At 35.3% G+C, this 19,386-nt stretch overlaps 2 protein-coding genes across 4 annotated transcripts; both read right to left on the bottom strand.

The window, feature by feature from the left end:
- Positions 1 to 419: 419 nt before the first annotated feature.
- On the bottom strand, positions 420 to 7,158 carry LOC121255753 (RNA demethylase ALKBH9B-like). 2 transcript variants are annotated; one of them, XM_041156247.1, is made up of 7 exons: positions 7,155 to 7,158; positions 3,552 to 3,744; positions 2,544 to 3,017; positions 1,764 to 1,849; positions 1,374 to 1,684; positions 1,030 to 1,101; positions 420 to 703 (listed from the first exon to the last, which is right to left on the bottom strand). In XM_041156247.1, the coding sequence occupies exons 2-7, from the start codon at positions 3,742 to 3,744 to the stop codon at positions 556 to 558; spliced, it is 1,284 nt and encodes a 427-aa protein (XP_041012181.1). In that variant the 5' UTR covers positions 7,155 to 7,158; the 3' UTR covers positions 420 to 555. The 2 variants fall into 2 exon arrangements, with proteins under 2 accessions (XP_041012181.1, XP_041012182.1); XM_041156248.1 differs by lacking the exons at positions 3,552 to 3,744; positions 7,155 to 7,158 and adding an exon at positions 3,244 to 3,316.
- LOC121255752 (ATP-dependent DNA helicase Q-like 4A) lies at positions 5,654 to 17,928 on the bottom strand. 2 transcript variants are annotated; one of them, XM_041156245.1, is made up of 27 exons: positions 17,788 to 17,928; positions 17,405 to 17,490; positions 16,906 to 16,998; positions 16,644 to 16,817; positions 16,217 to 16,274; positions 15,503 to 15,934; positions 14,873 to 15,043; positions 14,664 to 14,794; positions 14,083 to 14,458; positions 13,872 to 14,003; positions 13,483 to 13,569; positions 13,252 to 13,379; positions 10,078 to 10,198; positions 9,844 to 9,995; positions 9,642 to 9,777; positions 9,244 to 9,367; positions 9,100 to 9,170; positions 8,893 to 8,961; positions 8,639 to 8,767; positions 8,384 to 8,542; positions 8,189 to 8,269; positions 7,923 to 8,084; positions 7,651 to 7,706; positions 7,021 to 7,150; positions 6,756 to 6,850; positions 6,469 to 6,546; positions 5,654 to 6,392 (listed from the first exon to the last, which is right to left on the bottom strand). In XM_041156245.1, exons 3-27 carry the CDS (start codon positions 16,926 to 16,928, stop codon positions 6,071 to 6,073), a joined length of 3,597 nt encoding a protein of 1,198 aa, XP_041012179.1. In that variant the 5' UTR covers positions 16,929 to 16,998; positions 17,405 to 17,490; positions 17,788 to 17,928; the 3' UTR covers positions 5,654 to 6,070. The 2 variants fall into 2 exon arrangements, with proteins under 2 accessions (XP_041012179.1, XP_041012180.1); XM_041156246.1 differs by lacking the exon at positions 17,405 to 17,490 and having other exon boundaries at positions 16,906 to 16,996; positions 17,788 to 17,919.
- Positions 17,929 to 19,386: the final 1,458 nt, after the last annotated feature.

Raw genomic sequence — 19,386 nt, forward strand, 5'->3', positions numbered from 1 at the left:
CAAAGTAGGCCAGTTCTATATGTTTTATATATTTCCATGTCCATTTCTAAAGCTTCTCTTATCAGTAGATAAGACGTATTGCATAAAAGTGAATCCAAAAATTGATGACATAATGCGGTATATTATATTTTAAAGTTATTTTTGTTATGAAGTAAATATATCGTATCATATTAAGAGTTGGAAATATTATTTTGATTTCTTTAATTAATTTAAAAAAAAATTATTACCATGAAACTATGTATTTTGATTTTGATTTATTTATTTTTTTTAATTATAGGTCCTAAGATAAATGTCTATCTGTTTGGCAAAACTCATAATTTTATTCTGAAATTCATTTAGAAAATAGAATCATTTATAGTAAAAGAGGAGAAAAGAGGTAAACAGACTCGTTCATTTTCTAGGCAACAAGTCACACGAGGTTAATAAGAATAACCCATTCCATACACCAACAAATTCAATCTTCCAAATTATTTGAAGTCAATGAAAAAAAAAAAAAAAAAAAAAAAAAAAAAAAAAAAAAAAAAACCTCCATTTCCTTGATCTGGCTTTGTTGCCTCACAGACTCTTTCCATGCCGGTCATGTTGGATCTGTGACCTTGTTACCGGAGAATGTGTTAGAGGCTTCACTCCAATTAACTCAGGGTCGGGCATAAACTTGTAGGGTAGTTTCCTATCATCCATTTTCCTAAAAGTTATGGAAATCCTGCAAATTTAAGATAAGCAAAAATAAGGAATGATTTCCATTAAATATATAAACATCTTTCTTTTTTTGCTCATGGGAGAGGCAAATGAAAGGAAAAAGTTAAAGCCACCGAGAGATTCTCCCGATATTGACTTTTTTTTTTTTTTAAACTTAATGATCAAGGAAGTATTTTTTAATGAATTTGTAATCTTTTTTAAACAATTAAAATGATTTAAAAAATGCTTGAAAAAAATTACACAAAATTAAAAAGTGCAAAATACACTTATGGGTGGGCAATGTCGGGACACCTCTCACTGGCCCTAGCACTGCCCCAAATTGAAGGGTACCTTTTTCTTGAGACACCTGGAATACAGTGTTTAGCAACATCAGCCCCATTACCATTTAGAACGAGCACTGACCTGCAAACAAGAAAAATGGCAGATTTTTTTTTAAGCATGAGATCAAAGATGAAAGTTATCAAACATACAACTTACTAAATTCCTACTTCAATATCCCCAATAGAAGCATTGAACTTTTTTTGCATGATGAACTGGTTTGAGCAACATCTTAAGATAGATAACAATGAATTCTACTGCGTATTTGTTTATGGAATTATGATCCTTGAGAAGAAAAAAAAGCACCAAGAAACTAATAAAGCATTTCTCATTGAAAGAGGAGTACAGAAGCATACCCGACAGGCAGAGGTATAGAGACAGGCCCTGAAAACTCTCCAGGTCCCACAATCTTCAAAGTCGACCCAAGAACTATGTTACATTCTGTCAACAAGGAAAGAGTGCAAAAGGGTCGAACAAAGTCGTGATGATCAATGTGAGGGGGAATGCAATCGCCTTCTTCATATATATTCACAATGCAGCTGTTAGGGATGCATGTTGGGGGAATGACATTCCACCTGACCATCCTCTTGATAATTTGCTTAAACAATGGCGGTATCAGATCCACTTCTTCCCCTCTTATAATGCCTGGAAGGTTCCCATTTTTATCCTGTAAGGTCGCTAAATTAATATCACAGACACACTTTTGGCTATGGTTGTAAAGATGTAAGCATTGGAATTCCAATTACCACTGCATAATTGTAGCAGCAGCCAAATTGTAAGGTCACGCGTCCTTTGCCGCGCATCCACTTTCTAGGTTCTGAATATGTACGCTCTGTTCACACATGAGATAAAGCTTTAACCATCTCATTTTCATCCTTTGTTTCTCAAGCTCATAGCACATATCAAAACAGCTTCACATGAATCATAACTTTTTTTCCCACCAGAAACGTGTTTCTTCTATGCTATTGACAGCACATGATGTGCAAGATTGCTTAATTATCAAGTACCAATGCCTTTCTTTCAAGAACAAATGCAAAAGTATATTCTGAGGACCTATCAAAGTTTTCTAACCAAAAAGGACAGGCTCTCTGTGAATTCAATTTAACGTGTTCTCTTGTTGGAACAACATGGTGCAATATTGTCAAGAGTTAGTCTACATACAGTCCATGCAAGTCCATACAGTTATGTTTTACAAAAATTTAAAATTACAATAATATCTTTTTTAAAATGATAATTTTTCTCCTTTTACTACCATTCATCAATGAACTGCACATGCATTTCCTTACTCAGGACTGCAAATAAAATTTCTCTATTGTCAAATCCTACTTCATAAACCTATAAAAAAAACACCAAGGACTAACTGTCACTCTAGCATCATGATAAAACCCCGGAACTTAAATGCAAAACACAAAAGAAAGGTGCAATGCGCAGTAGAATATATTAAATGAAGGAAAATTTACTGAAGTCAAAAAAATTTTGAAGCCTCTGAATGAATCTCAAAAGAAAGCAAGAATTTCTATAAAAACCTCTCAGCAGCCCCTTTCGCCCCTTTCTTTGTAACTCGTAGATACATTCCACAATCTTCTTCTGCTCCTCGGCATTGAAAACCCGAGTATGAAGCTCTACACCTTGAAGCACATTTGTTGGTTTTCCATCTATTCTGTCAAGGTAGATGAAGTCTTTTTTCCTGTAAACTTTCGATATTCGGATATGCTCCTTTTTCTCCTCAGACAACCCATTATCAGCCCCAGATAGAACTCTGCTGACTCTATCATTCCCTACTATTTCAGAATCCGAATGTTCATATGAATTATTTTTGTTGTTTGCTGATTCACGCAAAGAATCAGAGCCGAACCCTTTTCGTCTTTGACGAGACGAGTAGATAGGTTCAGGCATTTGGGGAATGCTCTCGGAAGTACGCACTCGCTTATAAGGCTTCCTATAGAAATTTTCTGAACGTTCAATGCTATCATTTGACTGGGGTATTTCCCTGACATTCTCTGCATAAAAAAGGAACCAGAAAAGGAAAGGGTCAATTGGAGCTTGTACACGTTTCAGTACTTTCTGGGTAATTTGTAAAACATAGAACTCAAAAAAGGAAACAACTTGAATCTTTCGATTTTTCTCAATTGAATTAAACAGGAAAAAGAAACTGTCAGAACGTAAATCATAAGCAGTGAGAAAAGTTTGATCGAACAAAGGAAGAGGACGAGAAGCAAGGTTTACAAGAAAACAGAGTATGCGCAGAAGAAGGAGATGAAGATTTGTGTATTGTATTCGATTCTTTCTGGTTACCTCACGTAGTATTTATGGTAATCTACGAAGGATGAAAAATAAATAAAAAATAAACTTGGCTTGAGACAAAAAAAATAAAAGAGAAGGAACAACCTTTAAGGAACTCGAGAAAAAAACTTTTACTTCTCGGTTTTGGGCCAAAATTCTTGAAAGAAAATATTCTAACAGAAATCTGAAGCAATCCTGAAACTCAAGTTAATACTTGAATTTAAGAAAAATAACAATTCAAAAGCTTGTACCTTGTCGCCTTATTTCTGAAAGATGCGACTCAGAATGATCCCAATATCTCTTCTGACTATGTTCTCCTGAGCTTCTCTTCCATTCGAGCATCCGTAATGGTCCTCTTCCGGGACTTCGAAGATGGCGATGGTTATGGCGATGGCGATACGTCCGGCGACGATCCTCAAAGTTTCTGTTCGATCCTGGTATCATCTTGGCCTTGGTTGTTGTACGAGGAGGTGGGATTTTGAGACTTTCTCTTCGATGTCTTCCTTCTGACTCAGAAACCAAATGCGAAATCCAACAAAGACTACTACTGGGTCTTCGGGTAAGATGGAATTCAGAGCTTGTTTTGCTTCGTAGTAGTGAGAGAGAGGGGGACAGAGGTAGAGACAGAGAGTGAACTTAAGAGAGAAGTTAGAACAGAGCAGGCAAGAACGACAGCATGGCTTTGGTCCTCCTGCTTGTCATTCTGTTATAAACGCGGGTACAAAAATGACGTGCTATTTTATGAACCGTAGGATATGTTTTGCCTGCACGTGGAGAACGTCAGATGAAGCAGTGATACTTCCCAGGTACTTTCCCTTATCGTAATGCAAAAAACTCAACCAAGTCAAGTCGTTGCATTCAAAAAAAAAAAAAAAAAGAGAAAAGAAAAGAAGTCTTCGTTACTTTGTCATCAAATCATTGCTTTTGTAGGCAAATGATTAATGATTAATAAAAGCGGATTACTTCGTGACATTTTGCTTTGTGTATTTATTGAACTATTCAGAATAAGATGTATGGAGATTAAAATTAAAAGGTAAATAAAATATTATTTAAATATATATTTTTAATATTATTTTTATTTTAATATTTAAAAAATTAAAATTATTTATTTTATTTTATGTAAGAATTTAAAAAAATTATAATAATTAGATAAAATAAAATAAGATAAATTGAGAGCAATTGTAAAAATAAACGACACCCGTATTTAAATAGAATCTAGCGCCAATGTCTCAATAATTTATTTTTGTTTTTCTAATAATTATCGAATACAATTTCTCAAGTTTTATAAACTTAATTTAAAATAAAATATGAAGTTCTTTAATGAATGAATACACTCTTTTATCTTGAATAGGGGGTATTATTCAATAATTATTTTTATAGACCATCTCGGAAAACATGAGTGGGTTTAACTTTAGCCGTGTGGGTTGGTTCATGCGAAAATGTGGGCGCCGAGAAAAGGATGAGAATTATGTGTCAAAGTTGCTGCAACGGTGCAATTTATAATCGTGCTATTCCTGGAAACTTCATAAAAAAAAAAAATGTTATATACTATATTTTTATTCTATTTTTATCTTAAATTGATGTTATAATATTCATCAACTTTTGAATGCATTATTTAAAAAGAAAAAAGAAAGGAAACTGCAATTTAAGTGGGGGTAATGGCGGTAGGTTGCTGTGCTATTCTTTCCAAAGTTCAGGTTTTATGGGTGAGTTCTAAGAACATTCTCAAAGGTTCCTTTATTCTATCCATATATCATTTAACTAATCTGATTTATTCTTTTTAAATATTTCTTATAACTATCAATAAATTTAAAATATCCTTATATCTTTTTATATTTGTAATATATTTTTATATACAATGTAATATAATTAAATCTTGTATACTCACAATAAAAAGTAAAAATAAAATCAAAAGATGAAAAAATAGGATAATGTTACGAAAATATTTTGTTGAAAAGAGTGAAAGAAATAGAGCTGATCTAGATGATTAATAATAAAAAGAACCTGCTTAGATAGTGAAAATGAAAGTAAAAGAAAATAAGAGTAAATAAATATTAATAACAAAAAATTATTTACAGGGTGAATAGTACCCAATTGGGTTTACTTGAATGTAAAATAGAAGAGTTTTACGTGATCCATCCATTGGAGGTGTTTTTTGGATAAAAGTTTACATATTTAACTTTTAAATATATTTTAAATGTGATTGTTCTAGAGGCTCTGCCGCTGTTGGTTGCTTTGTCATTTAAAAAAAAATACAAAATGAAACCCTTTAGCTCCGGTCTTTTATATAATAAAAGAAATTTTCTATTGTCAAAAATGAAAATAAATTGTTAAAAGACAGTCACGAATGTTTAAGGACAAAAATAAATATAAAAAAGAATAAAGAAAAAAACGTAACTCGACTCGTCGTACAATGAGATCCTATTTAGATACGTAGATTACTTGCCTGAACAGAGAGGTACCTCTCATTATCACACTTACATTCGAAAATTGCTTGCCAAGTTATGTGAATTCGTGACAGAATCAATCCACTTCAAGGATGGTACATATAGCAGCAGCAGCAGCAGCCGCCTTTGTCATGGACAGCCAGAGATGCACGGTTGCCGCGAAGAGATTCTTACTCGTTTTAAATCCCAATAGAGCAACGAAAAATTGCTATATATATCCACATAATTGCATACTATACTCGGAAACATTTTACAATCAACAATCTTTCCCGTTTCCAGGAGCTGACCATGATGGAAGCACTCTTCCACCGCCACCATTCTCATCAGCCATTGATTTCAAAAGCACAATCATAAAATTCTACATCATCATCTATGCATTGGTCGTAAACATCTGGCTCCATATAATTAGAAAGCTCAGCAGTTTTGTTCTGCCCTTTTGCCACCCTTTTCTTTGATCTACCAGTACTCTTGGTGAAGTCATCATCTTCAGCGTTTGAATCTCGGTCTCTATCTGTATCCCTTCTTCTCTTTATTGAATCATTACTGTCATTGCTACTGCTGTTATTTTTTTCTGTCCTGTAGTATTCGTTGACGGTAGACTCGATGGTTTGTAGTATCCGATCCCCATACTTGCTTACCTTACCCCTGGATTAGAGCCAGCAAGATCACTAACCTGTCACTGGGAGTAAACAACAGAAGATAAACCAACCTCGCAACTTACTTGCCAATGCCATTGATGTCAAGGAGTTCTTCCTTTGTTCTGGGAATCCTTATGCTGATATGCTGCAGCGTAGCAGTACTAAGTCCAGGATAAAAAGGAAACTTGTCAGGACTTGCCTTAAAATGGAGTGGTGGGATAGAGAGGAGATAGAAACAAATATTGTATCCCGAAGGAATTTTAGAAATTCAATAGAGTTCCTTTTTGCTCAAAATTCTCAACAAAAAAATAATTCTTAACAGAAAATAATGTGCAAGAACAAGAACAGAATTAAATGGCTAAGAACAAACCTAAATATGTGGTATGCCAAGAACCCCTCGCCAGCTTCTTTGAGAAGAATAGTTCGGAGCATTCTCAGAGCTGAAAATAGTTTGGCAGAGAGATTCTGCAGCAGGACATGTTGGTAGAAGAAAAAATAAAATAAAAAACAAAAAGAGTTAGTTTAGCTGTTCATCGAAGTCATAAATTTCACAAGGCAAAAGACTCAAAAGGATGGGAAATGTGTCCAGATATATCTATGCATGCATGTATGCATATAATATCTAATCAAAATACCAAGTCTACTTCAGGTTGAGGCTGGGCAGGAGTATCGATTTGAGGACTTAGCTTCCCAGATATCAATGAGCCTTTTGCTGGAGTCACTTCAGATTTGCTCAGTTTAGATGCTTTTACAGGGGACGGGAATCTACATGGTATACAAGATGCGAGTGTTAACATATGGTAATTAATACATGCCAGCTGGCAAAAATGGCTTACAAATTCTATTTAGGAAATAAACAGTAGGATAATAGGTCAGGGATGGCTCGGGTCTACCCATCCCGATACAACCTCATAAAGGAACAGGATTGAAATACGAAAAGCACATTATTAAAAAGATTTTCAGTTGGAACATGATTTCCTCAATCAAATGAGTGTTAATACAACTTTTTTGTCCACTTAAATAGCTATAATATCTGGATCCTTCAAAAACACATAAATATTAGACTTCACATTTCACCCGACAGAGTTGAAAAAAATGATCAAAACCTGAAAATAATAGTCAAATAACTGCAAAAGCACATAACACAGCTGACATATTTGACAAACTTTTTACAAATCAATAGGACATAAAGTATTGCAATTATAGTTGCTAGGCTTGACACATATCAGGTTCATAACTAAGCAAGAAACATCATAGAAAAGGACCTTAATATGATTGTCTTCCCACCCAGGAAGAGATTTTTGGCTTTGGACTCGTTCACCTGAACAAAGATTAAGATAAACAAAATGTCACTACCAAGAAACAAAATCAACAGAGGCAGATTGTTTTATATGCACAAACTTATCATACCTATAAAAAAAAATATGTGCATAAACTTATCATAGCAAACGGCATCAAGGAGCAATTTCATCACACTTTTCAAGCAAAATGATGCATGAAAAAGTGAGAAAGGAAACATAAAAAGGATTAAAACAACCTTCAACACTGATGATACAGATCCATAGATGTCACTTTTCTTGACATCTTCCACAAGAAAATCCTCAGTAACAAGATGACGCAATATACGGGAAGCTTCACCCTTTGCTAGATGTTTCCCGGCTCCATGCAGGCTCAAAGTCTCATGTCTGTGTTTCTTGACCTAGTTGACATTAGGCAGACAACGTTATTTTTACATGCAGAAAATTAGAGAATGTAAAATGACATGGGCATAGAAGGCAAAATATATGTTTCATTAGAACATACAAATTGGCTCAAGGAGCCCCTGTAGACTTCCAAAATATGAGATGATGAGAACTGCTGCCGTGTTGACTTCACCAGTTCAACCTAAGCACGACAAATAAAAATGTAAAAAAAGGAAATGAAAACAGTGTACTAAAATTAAACAACAGTAACTATATAGTGGGGACAGCAAGAAACAAAATGAAAACACTTTCAAACCAATTGCTTTGTGATGTCAGTGACATCCTTCTCAATAAAACTCTTAATCTTCAAACAATTGTCACATGTTTTTTTGCAGTTTGCAGAATCAAACTTTTCTCCAAAATGAATGAGCTGTAGAAGACGTCGACAATCAACATCATTTTCACAATAACTGACCTGAGACAGTTTAAGTCGTTGATTTAGAACATATTTGTTTGAATTAATATAGATATCATAACACAACAACTATGATGCAAAGCTCATATTCAGTACCATGCGCAAAAGATTTTCTGTATTTGTTTCCAGTATCCTCCCTGAATTACTAATATTTACACGATTAGATCCAGATGGCAATGGACTTTGCTCAATTCCTCCTTGACTAATCATATGCTTGACCCGTATCTGCAAAAGAAGATGAGAAACATGGGAGAAAAAGCAATAAGGATGCAACTCTTGTATGCAAACTCCTCCATGCACAGAATTAGCAGGAATCAACAAGATGAATTAGTTTTACAGGTACAACTTACATAGTCACTATAACTGTAATACAGCACGCAGGATGAACGCTGACCATCTCTACCAGCTCGGCCACATTCCTGAAACATAATGGAACGCAATAAGCTAAAAGAACTAGTAAGCTAAATATAAAAAGTCCCACAATATTGTATCTCAAATCTAAATTATTGGCACAAGTATCTGAATTTCAAGGTAGTGGTATGCTTTATAGTAATTACCTGATGGTAGCCTTCAATAGATTTTGGGAGAGAGTGATGAATTACAAATCGGACATCTGGTTTGTTGATACCTGCAATGCATACATCAGTACATTGTTCTTTGTAGTTAATAAAAAAGCTGAAAGCAACAACAGTTTATGGTACCCATTCCAAATGCCACCGTAGCACAAATTATATTAATTTCGTCTTTACTCCACTGCTTTTGGACGAAGGCACGTTGAGTAGGATCCATGCTGCCATGGTAAAATGCCGCTTTATGTCCACATTCCTGAATGAAATAGACTCTTTAGCAAGCATGAATTACAAGAGACTAACAGACACGTTGATTTTATTTTTTGAGTTTGGCTCACCCTTTGGCCTCAAAATAGAATTCTCACCACCATAATAGTCAGATTTGATCATTTTCTAGAATTTTCCATTTCAAAATCATACTTTGAAAAAGGATACACATCTTAGAAATTAGATGGATAAATGTCATTTACACCCTGTTAAATGCAACAAGCACATGAACAATAAAGATTGTTCAATTATTGCCAACTAACCTGTAACTTTTCTGCAACCTTTTCACAGTCCATTCTTGAAAGACAATAAATTATTCCACATTCATCAAAGTGGTTCTCTTTAATGAATTTGTCGATATCATCCACACACTTCTTAGTCTTGGGAATAACAGAATACCTAGGATGTTCACAATGAGTGATGAATTTAACAGTCAGAGACAAGTTACATTTATTCAACACTTACCACAAATTTGGCCGATTAAAACTTTGCCGGAAAACAATGCAGTTGACAAGACCTAGAGCTTGCACAACATCTTCTTTTACACTGGCTGTTGCAGTAGCTGTTAATGCTAGCACCGGAGTATTTTGGAACTTCTGTTTCAAGATTCCAAGACCCTACACATTTTACAGAACAGATTAACACTAAGCAGTTATATTATCGGTAGCGTGAAGTTGAAAAGTTTTTATAAGCACCAACCTGATAATCTGGCCTAAAATCATGCCCCCACTGGCTCACGCAATGAGCTTCATCAATAACAATCCTGGCAAGCAACTCACGAGCATGTAAACTCTCCAGGTGCCGCAAAAGAACATCACTCCTGCAGAAAAAAAGAACGGTTTACAAAATGAACAAAATAAAGAAAATGAAACAAAGACTTGATTGCACTTTGCAGTATCCCTTCAAGCCATCCATTTTGTTCAATCAACTTTTATTCTATTAAGCATAGACACACAAGTGCATATTTCTTTAAATATAACAATATCAGCAAAGTAATATAAATGCAACTCTTTTGTTCATTTGTAAATTTTGTAATGAAAACTTTTTAGATTCATTATTTAAAAATTTTGTAATGAAAACTTTTTAGGAGCATCTTTCAAGAGTAGAGCTATATGGGATGGGGTGGTGGAGAAGATAGAGAAAAGGCTGGCGAGATGGAAAAGGGTGTATTTATCAAAAGGGGGGCGTCTCACTCTTATCAAGAGTACACTCACTAACCTCCCCACGTATTTCTTATCTCTTTTTCCTATGCCTGCAGGGGTGGTGAATAAGATTGAGAAACTTTTTAGGACATTCTTATGGGGAGGCATAGGGGAGGAGAAGAAATTCTACCTGGTTAGTTGGAAGACGATATGTGCCCCAATTGTGAATGGTGGTTTGGGTGTTTGTAATTTGAGAACCTTTAAAAAAGCACTATTGGGGAAATGGCTTTGGAGATATCATCGGGAGGGGAGAGCATTGTGGAAGGAAACTATAGATGCGAGATATGGTGTTGCTTGAGGCGGATGGTGTTCCAACAAAGTGAGAGGGGGGTATGGAGTGAGGTTATGGAAGTACATAAGGAAGGGGTGGATATGTTTTGAAAATCATATTCGCTTTGTAGTCGGTGAGGGCAACCGAATCAGTTTTTGGCGGGATGTGTGGTGTGGAGATCATGCATTAGAAAGGGTTTTTCCGGCTTTATATCGTCTTGCAGCTAATAGGGAGGTTTCAGTAGCTGATGTGCGGATATTCTCTCATGGTTTATCAGTGGAATATTCTGTTTAATAGGGATTTTCACGATTGGGAACTAGATATGGTTACTGACTTTTTCAGCCTATTACATTTCTCGGGGACTACTAGGGCACAACATGATAGCTTGAAGTGGAGGTCTAGGGAGCATAAGTTATGTACTGTTAAGGTGTATTATAAACTTTTGATAACACAGGACCATACTCCATTCCCTTGGAAGAACATTTGGAGGTCTCGTGTGCCTTCCAAAGTTGCTTTCTTTGTTTGGAATGCCGCTCTTGGGAAGATCTTGACCACGGACAATTTGAGGAAGAGAGGATGTGTAGTGATGGATTGGTGCTACATGTGCAAAAAGAATGGAGAATCGGTGGATCACCTATTACTACATTGTGATGTAGCGAGGGTGTTGTGGGATGAGATCTTTCGGAGGGTTGGCGTCGCTTAGGTAATGCCTTTGAGGCTGGTTTTGATGGGCTGTTGGAGCAAATTGCAGGGCTGTCATCAAGTGGTAGCAGTTTGGAAGATGATTTCGTTGTGTATCATGTGGTGCATTTGGATGGAAAGAAATGCGCGTTGTTTTGAAGACAAGGAACGCACAATGGTGGAGCTGAAGAATTTCTTTCTAAATACCTTATTGCTTTGGTTTTCTGCTATTGTTTTAATTGGGGATAATATTCATGACTTCTTGTCTTTAGTTCATCGCTCTTAGAATGTATTTAGGTGTCCTGTGGTATACTTCCTGTGTACATGGTTTAGGCCTATTTCATTCATATTAATAAAATTTATCTCTTACGTATCAAAAAAAAATATATATTATTTAAAGAGAAAGCCAGCACTCATAAAAACCTAAATTTAAGTGGCTTAGTTGATGTTTAAGTGTTTATAAATAACATTTAAGTTGTGCTTGTGCCCAACTCATTTCCAAATCAAATACATACTTCTATTTAAAGGTATACTACCTTAGAAGTGTCTGAAAAGTTTCAAACCCAATGGTAAATGAGTTTCAAACCCAAAGGTATACTACCTTATAAAAAAAAAAAGTTTCAAACCCAATGAGACACATGGACATGGCACCACCGTGAAGTACAACTTCATAGCTCCTAAAGTCAGAGTGCATGGTAAATAGCATCTTCATCCAAATTTCCATTAAATGTGACTATCACATGATTTTGAGACCTACCATTACAGGATAACTCACCTCAGATGTTGCAAATAGACCATTGCCCCTAATCTACACTAAATACCCAACTTTATTCCAAGCCACCACCATCCTCCAATTGTAAGATAGTTGAACAACAATCTGCAGACCTCAAATCCAAATCCAAGCACCACTTTTTCATCATTACAACCCAACTTTTCCATCAGCATCTTTCTTGGATACCACCATCATCAGTCTCCAATATCGCCATATATCTGTTTTGATCAAACCACACAAATTGTCACAACCATCACGCAAAAACCTCACCATCTTCAGAGAATCCACAGTTTTTACAGCCACTCAACTGTCTACCTAGCCACCTCAACATCTCAAATGCCCACTGTCATTCAAATTAAACCTACCGCTGGTGACCCCCATTGTCACAACCTGAAATCACCCCATCATCTTTATTGCAAACTCCCATCCATTATCACCATTGCACAAACTTACAACCATGAACATTCACCCTTAACCCATCAAAAGACCCACAACCAAAATCTCTATCACAAGCCATTAAGCTACATCATTGTCATGGCTGCTCTACCTGCTAACCTTGCACATTGAAGCTTGCTAGCACAACCGAGTTAATGCCTCAATAGTCAATGCTATTGCAACCCATTGTCACAAGCCACTTGAGCCTAACTTTGATTTCACATAGCATCCTTTGGTTCTTCTCTTAAATATCTCCACTTACTTTAATTGGTTTTTTATGGGGGAAAAAAGGATTGTCAAAGGGAAACTAAAGCACCAAAAAAAATGCTTAAATTGGGTTATTTTACATACAATTGGGTTAGTCATTTTTCTATCAGTTGTGAATATGTAATCGAAGCAAAAACTAGAAAACAGTTCTTTTATTATGTGGAACCTAACCAAGGCAGGGCCCTTTGGGCATATTAATGGATGAAGTTTGCAATATAGTAATCATGTAAATAATAAGCACTCACCTAGCAACTTTCTCCGGTGTGACATATAATAGCCTGTATTTGAAATGATCAGAACTTAGTTCTCTGAGGATCTCTTGTTGTTCTGTCCACTCCATGTTGGCACTTAAGTAGGCAGCAGGTATGTTTGCCTATAGCGCAACTCAAAAGCAAGAACAAGGTTCAAAAGCAAGTATAAGGTATGCTGTAAAGGATGAAAGTAACGGGTAGAAGTTAGTGTAAACTAAACATTACCTGTAATAGATGCATTATCTGATCTTGGATAAGTGACACAAGGGGAGAGATAACCAATGTTATACCTGGACAAATAAGAGCAGGGAGCTGCAAAATAACAAAATTAAAGTGTAAACTCCCATAATGAAAACAGAAAAAGGGATTTAATTTCCTGACATTGACAAGGAATCTAAACCTACAAAAAATTTGATAATGGAGATGCAAGTTGTTTGATCTAGAATACCACTAAAACTATTGTGTCTAAGAAAATGAAGCAGCAAAGCATGCACACACAATCAACAATATACTAAGATGGAAAAACCATAAAGATCTACCGATAATGAAACTAGAAAACAGTGTTTTAATTAAGAACCCTAAATCATAAGAAATTCGCAAAAGAATTCTTTTACCTGATATGTCAGACTCTTTCCCCCTCCAGTTGGCATTAAAACAAAAACATCATATCCACTCATTGTAGCATTAATAACCTCTCTTTGGTTGGGGCGAAATGAGTGATTTCCGAAGACTTTCTTATTATTGGCCTGAGAGTGGAAGTAGGTAAACAACAATTAGGATGACATCTATGCAAATAAGAAACTCGAAAATAATTCAGAAAAGCACCTCTAGCTTTTTTGTCCACGGGAAATTCACATTACTCCATTTTTTGTCATTAGAACCTTCAATATAGTTAACTTCAACATACTTGGGAATGTACGGTTCCCTCTCTATGGGGCCTGAAGAAATACCAAAGCTATCTATGGAAGAGAATGAAACCAATGGAGAATTCCACCTTTCATACCCTCCCACCTCATTAGGTAGATTAACCGGGGCATCAAATTTCATTGGAGTTCTAAATGTAGTTGCTTGAGGTGTTCCATATTGAAAAGATACAGCAGCTGCTGTGGATGCAGAATAATGCGATCTTTGCCTTTCCGCATCGACTAAATTGGCACGAAGATACCTCTCAAGCTGCTGGATTTGCTTATTCAGCTGTAACCTAACAAAAAAAAAATGACTTGTATCTCTCATTGGGGATGAGTGTGTAACAAGATATGACAAAGTGCCAGTAATAAGAATAACAACAATGAGCAATATAAACTACTGCACATTGGTTTGCTTATTCATTTTATCTGTTTTCTTAATTCTTTGTTTACTCAGAACAACAACGATAAGAATATGATGAGATAGAGTGGGAAGAAAACCTATCTTGGCGAAGCTTCTCAATCTGCTCCTGGCTGAGTTCATTAACATTGTCAATCAGTTCATTTGATATAACAATTAGCATGTCCTTTATTTCCTGCAAATGAGTTGCAGCTTCGGGGCACAGTCCTAGCTGTATTAAAATCAGGAATCAGGCGTATCAAGCTAACAGCAAATTAAGATGGAGTCACAATAGTACAGAATCACGTACCTTAAGACCATGACTGCAGTTTGAGCACAATTCTGGTGGCAAACCATTCCCATCTTGTCTCATAAAATTGTCTTCATCTAAAGTTGGAGTAATGGGTGGCAGCTTTGAAATTGATGGTTGTGGTGTGCAAGTAGATTGATACTGTTCTACTATTTGGTCCACATCAATATTCTGAGCCCAAAATAAGTACACAAGACAGATGAATGTACAGAAATCAACATTAAAAAGAGGAAACAATTATGACATGACTCCAGATATAAGCATGGGGAGTCCTTCACAACTTAAACCTGAAGCACAACAAATAAATTTTAACCAGTTACCTTGATAAAAGACATAAAGAAAAATAAAAAATCTTCAGTTTGTATGGGCGCACAAGTAAAACAAAAAATAATAACAGTAATAGCAACCTTATTTAGAATGTAGTTAAACAGATACATACAAATTCAACAGAAATTTTAACTCACGTGCTAAACAATATTGATAATTTGATGCTGTGAAAACTATACAAACTTGATGATGTAAAAACAATTATAGAATTCAGAATCCTGAATTACTAGTAACCAATTCAATTGAACAGAGCTAATTCACGTTAACAAAGTTTCAATGCAACTCATATTGGATAAGAATTACCTCAAGTAGGTCATCATCATCCACATCACCAGCCAAAACTTCTGCTGCAGACTCTCTTACTTGGCCAATATAAACAGTATGACTGCTGAATGATCTATCCAAAAATTGAGAATGAGAATGGTCGACTGTTGATGCTCTAATCTTGCTTTGGCCCACAAGACTCTTTTCGGCTTCCATGGCTCTAACGTTACCTGATGGAAAATGATTGCCCATGCAGCTTACAGATTCACTGACTTTGCCATTACTTTTACTGAAATTTTTATGGGTTTGCATATGCTCTGAGCCCCTATCAATGCCAAATGAGCTTTGTGATATAGATCTTTTTCCAATGCTAAGAGACATGCTATTACCAAGATTATTAACTTTTACAGTTTTTCCAGGTTTTATGTAGTTCCTGCCAGAAATCTGAAGATTGGAAAGAACATGCCAAGCCTGCAAAAAGTTTCCATCAAAAGTAATTACCTAATCAGAAGTCATAATATATTACCACTGAATGGCCATCAAATTGTTAAAAAAGTTTAGAACATTAACTATTTATTGAGTTAACCTTAACAATGCAAATAATTTGGGCTGCTTTGACTACAAAATCAATAAGAGAAGGAATAGAAAATACAGATTGATTTGTATATTAAACAAAGTATTTTGATAAAAAAAAAAGTTCAAATGAAAGAGCACCAATGAAAATGAGCATGGATCCTGCCTAGCAATTTTTACCTTTTCCAATTGTGTACTCTGCAATTTTTGAATATTTTGACTTTGGCAAGCCATTGACCTGGAAAAAGAAAAAGAAAATCTTAAAAGAAGTTTTTGGAGTAATCAAAAATTTTATTAAGAAATGCAAAAGACATAGCCCAAGTAAGCAAGTAGACATGTAGCTTGGCAAAAAAAAATAATCCAACACCAGCAAAATCTTGTGATTAGGTTCAAACGAGGGCGTATTTTATATCAACCTTAAGACCACAATCATTGAATACAAAAATTTGCATCAGGTTGTGACTATAAGATTGTAAAATAAGTTACTAACTACACAGTCCAAACTCCCATGGTCAAATTTTACATCTAAAAGAAATTTTCAATTGACTAGATATTAAATTCCACATAACCAAATAAAAATTAAACAATATCTTTAATGGCAACATACCATGTACCCATTTCTCCTTCAGCACAAGGTTTTTGTGATGATAATGAGAAGAGGAAATTTGAACTCAAGAACTTATTTTGGCATGAGAAATTCTCGTGTGCATTAGCATGTTGTGACCAATTAACTTTCAGAAGTTTATCATTGTATTTGAACCCTTGACCAGGATTGCTTCCACTGCAGATAAATAACAAATGCTCAACCACTCAAGGATGAAAAGGAAAGGAAAGGCAATAAGATGCAAAGAAAAAATTCCTATTCTTGCCTTATACACATTTCTGCAGTCATTGGTAAACATATTCGCCTACTAGGCTAGTGGCTGCCCCTTCTTGAAAGCCACATCATAACACAAAAACCTGTCATATCAAACCATGTCGATTAAAATTTAACTCCTTTAATAAAAGAAAAGAATTCAAGTCTACGATTAATTTTAGGGTGCGTTTGGTTACCAAACTCACCTCAACTCATCTCAACTCATCATTATAACTTTTTCAAATCCCAACACAAAATATAATAAACAATTCAACTTTTTCAAATTTCAAAATAATAATAATATTAAAAAATAATATTCTAACAATATTTTATCATCATAACTCAACTCAACTTAACTCATTTTAACATCCAAACACACCCTTAGTGATATAGAAAAGTCAACATTGAAAGCTCCTAGGTAAAAGACTTATCAGTCCATACTAACTAAACGTAATGAAATTCAAAGTTAAAAACAAAAAACAGTAAATAAACCAAAACAAGACCCATTACTAATGCGTCTTAGTTTCTGCTTCTAATTCAAAGGTGACAATATTCAACTACTTCCGCAATGTAGAAATCACATCCAAAAATTAAAAACCTGAAAATGATTCAATTCAACATTTGCTATTAATAAATGAAAGAAAATAACAAAAATAAAAAGGCATGTAGAAGTAACTTATAAGGACATGTAAGTAAGAGTGCCGAGTGACGCATAAAGGAGGCATTGACAGTAAGGAATATCTAAAAAAGGAGCAGAACAAGTGTTCCAAACACGCCCCTGTTGAAACCCTAAGCGTCATGGAAGATATAATATTTGTCTGCGTGTGAAATATGGAAATGATTCGGAGAACGAATAGTTTTTTATTTTTTAAATTGATTCAAAGGGGGGACTGACCTTCTAATGTGATGTTTGTTAGGGTTTAGCGGATAGATCAGTCTTCGACAGCGACGCTCCGGACAGAACTGTGGCGAGTTTCCGGGGAGAGAGAGCGCTTTAAAATGTTGCGTGGTGTGGGAGTGGCGGGATATTTTGTTTCGTTTGATTGAGGTGAGGTTAGGGACAAAATAGTAATTTACAAACGAGAGAACCTACCACGCGCCTGTTTTTAAGATAAGGTCTCGTTTGTTTTTGTATTGAATTGAGTTGTGATTAAAATTAAAAATTAAATAAAATATTATTATAAAATATTTTTTTAATATTATTTTTATTTTGAGATTTGAAAATTTTAAATTTTTTATTTTATTTTATGTGAGAATTTAAAAAAGTTGTAATGATAAGATGAGGTGAAATTAATTGAGAGGAATTATGAAAACAAACGAGGTCTTATGTTACAAAGAAGACAAAAATTTCAAACTAGCCGGATGTTATTTCTCACGTTACACCACTCAATAGAATTTAAACATGATGAAGCACCACAGGTGTTTGATAAAATGACACAGTCAATTGAAGCTTCTATTCACAGCTCTTTGTATTTCAATACTTCCTCAATAATACAATATGTATCTTTACGCAGTACTTATAGATCACAATGTCCAATCAGAAAATATAAAAACCTATTATAGAATATTCCTTTAGCATAGTTTGTTATTCCTATGTTATGAGCATTTTTGTTGTGTCTACGTCTAGTTGTTGAGCAGGTCTTCCAGAAGGCTTTGGACAAGCAATAAGTGTTGAGGCATGTGCCTTAATATCCTCCCTCAATTCAAGCGGCACAGGCATAATTGTGAGGCTTGATCGAAGAAGTGAGAACCGTGCTGAAGAGAGTTACTTGATGAGAATGTCCACAATCTAATCTTTACTTAAAACAAAAGAAACTTGGAGTGTTTTGGCAGCCACACGATCCCTCACAAAATGATGATCAATTTCAACATGTTAATTCTAGAGTGTAATACAGGATTTACAAATAAGTAAGTAACTCCAATATTGTCACGCCATAAAGTAGGTGGAAGAGTTGAAAAAATTTCAAGTTCCATTAGTAAAGATTGTAACCAAAGTAATTCACAAGTCGTATTAGCCATGGCTTTATATTAAACTTCGGTGAAAGAATGGGCAATGGTTGGTTGTTTCTTAGATCCCCAAAAGACCAAATGTGAGCCAAAGTAAATAAAAAACCCTCCGGTAGACTTTCGATCATCCGAGCAACAAGCCCAATCAGCATTGGAAAAGGTTGTCAAGGTATTTGATGAGGCAGAGGAGAAATAGAGACCATAATGAGCAATAAGACGCAGATAGTAAAGAATTCGCTTGACTGCTTGCCAATGAGGGAGATGGGGGCAGTGCATGTATTGACAGAATTGATTGACTGCGAAAGAGATATCGGGCCTAATAAAGACAAGGTATTGAAGAGTGCCCACAACAATGCGATACAGTTGTGGGTCTTCAAATGAGATACCATCAATGGCCGAAAGTTTGATAGATACAGACATTGGAGTTGACATGGATTTCGCATTATGCATGTTTGTCCGAACTAAAAGCTCGAAAATATAGAGAGTT

The sequence above is a fragment of the Juglans microcarpa x Juglans regia genome, chromosome 3D (genome assembly GCF_004785595.1).
Source record: "Juglans microcarpa x Juglans regia isolate MS1-56 chromosome 3D, Jm3101_v1.0, whole genome shotgun sequence".
NCBI classification, from domain to species: domain Eukaryota; kingdom Viridiplantae; phylum Streptophyta; class Magnoliopsida; order Fagales; family Juglandaceae; genus Juglans; species Juglans microcarpa x Juglans regia.

Coding starts and splice junctions, on each gene's coding strand:
- LOC121255753 (XM_041156247.1), bottom strand. CDS start 3,744: ATGATACCAGGATCGAACAGAAACTTTGAGGATCGTCGCCGGACGTAT. Junction 1,850..2,543: donor GCGAAAGGGGCTGCTGAGAG/GTTTTTATAGAA, acceptor ATGTGTGAACAG/AGCGTACATATTCAGAACCT. Junction 704..1,029: donor CCAGGTGTCTCAAGAAAAAG/GTACCCTTCAAT, acceptor TTAAATTTGCAG/GATTTCCATAACTTTTAGGA.
- LOC121255752 (XM_041156245.1), bottom strand. CDS start 16,928: ATGACTGCAGAAATGTGTATAAG. Junction 8,543..8,638: donor CAGAAAATCTTTTGCGCATG/GTACTGAATATG, acceptor AAACTGTCTCAG/GTCAGTTATTGTGAAAATGA. Junction 7,707..7,922: donor CTGTATCATCAGTGTTGAAG/GTTGTTTTAATC, acceptor ATCTTTGTTCAG/GTGAACGAGTCCAAAGCCAA.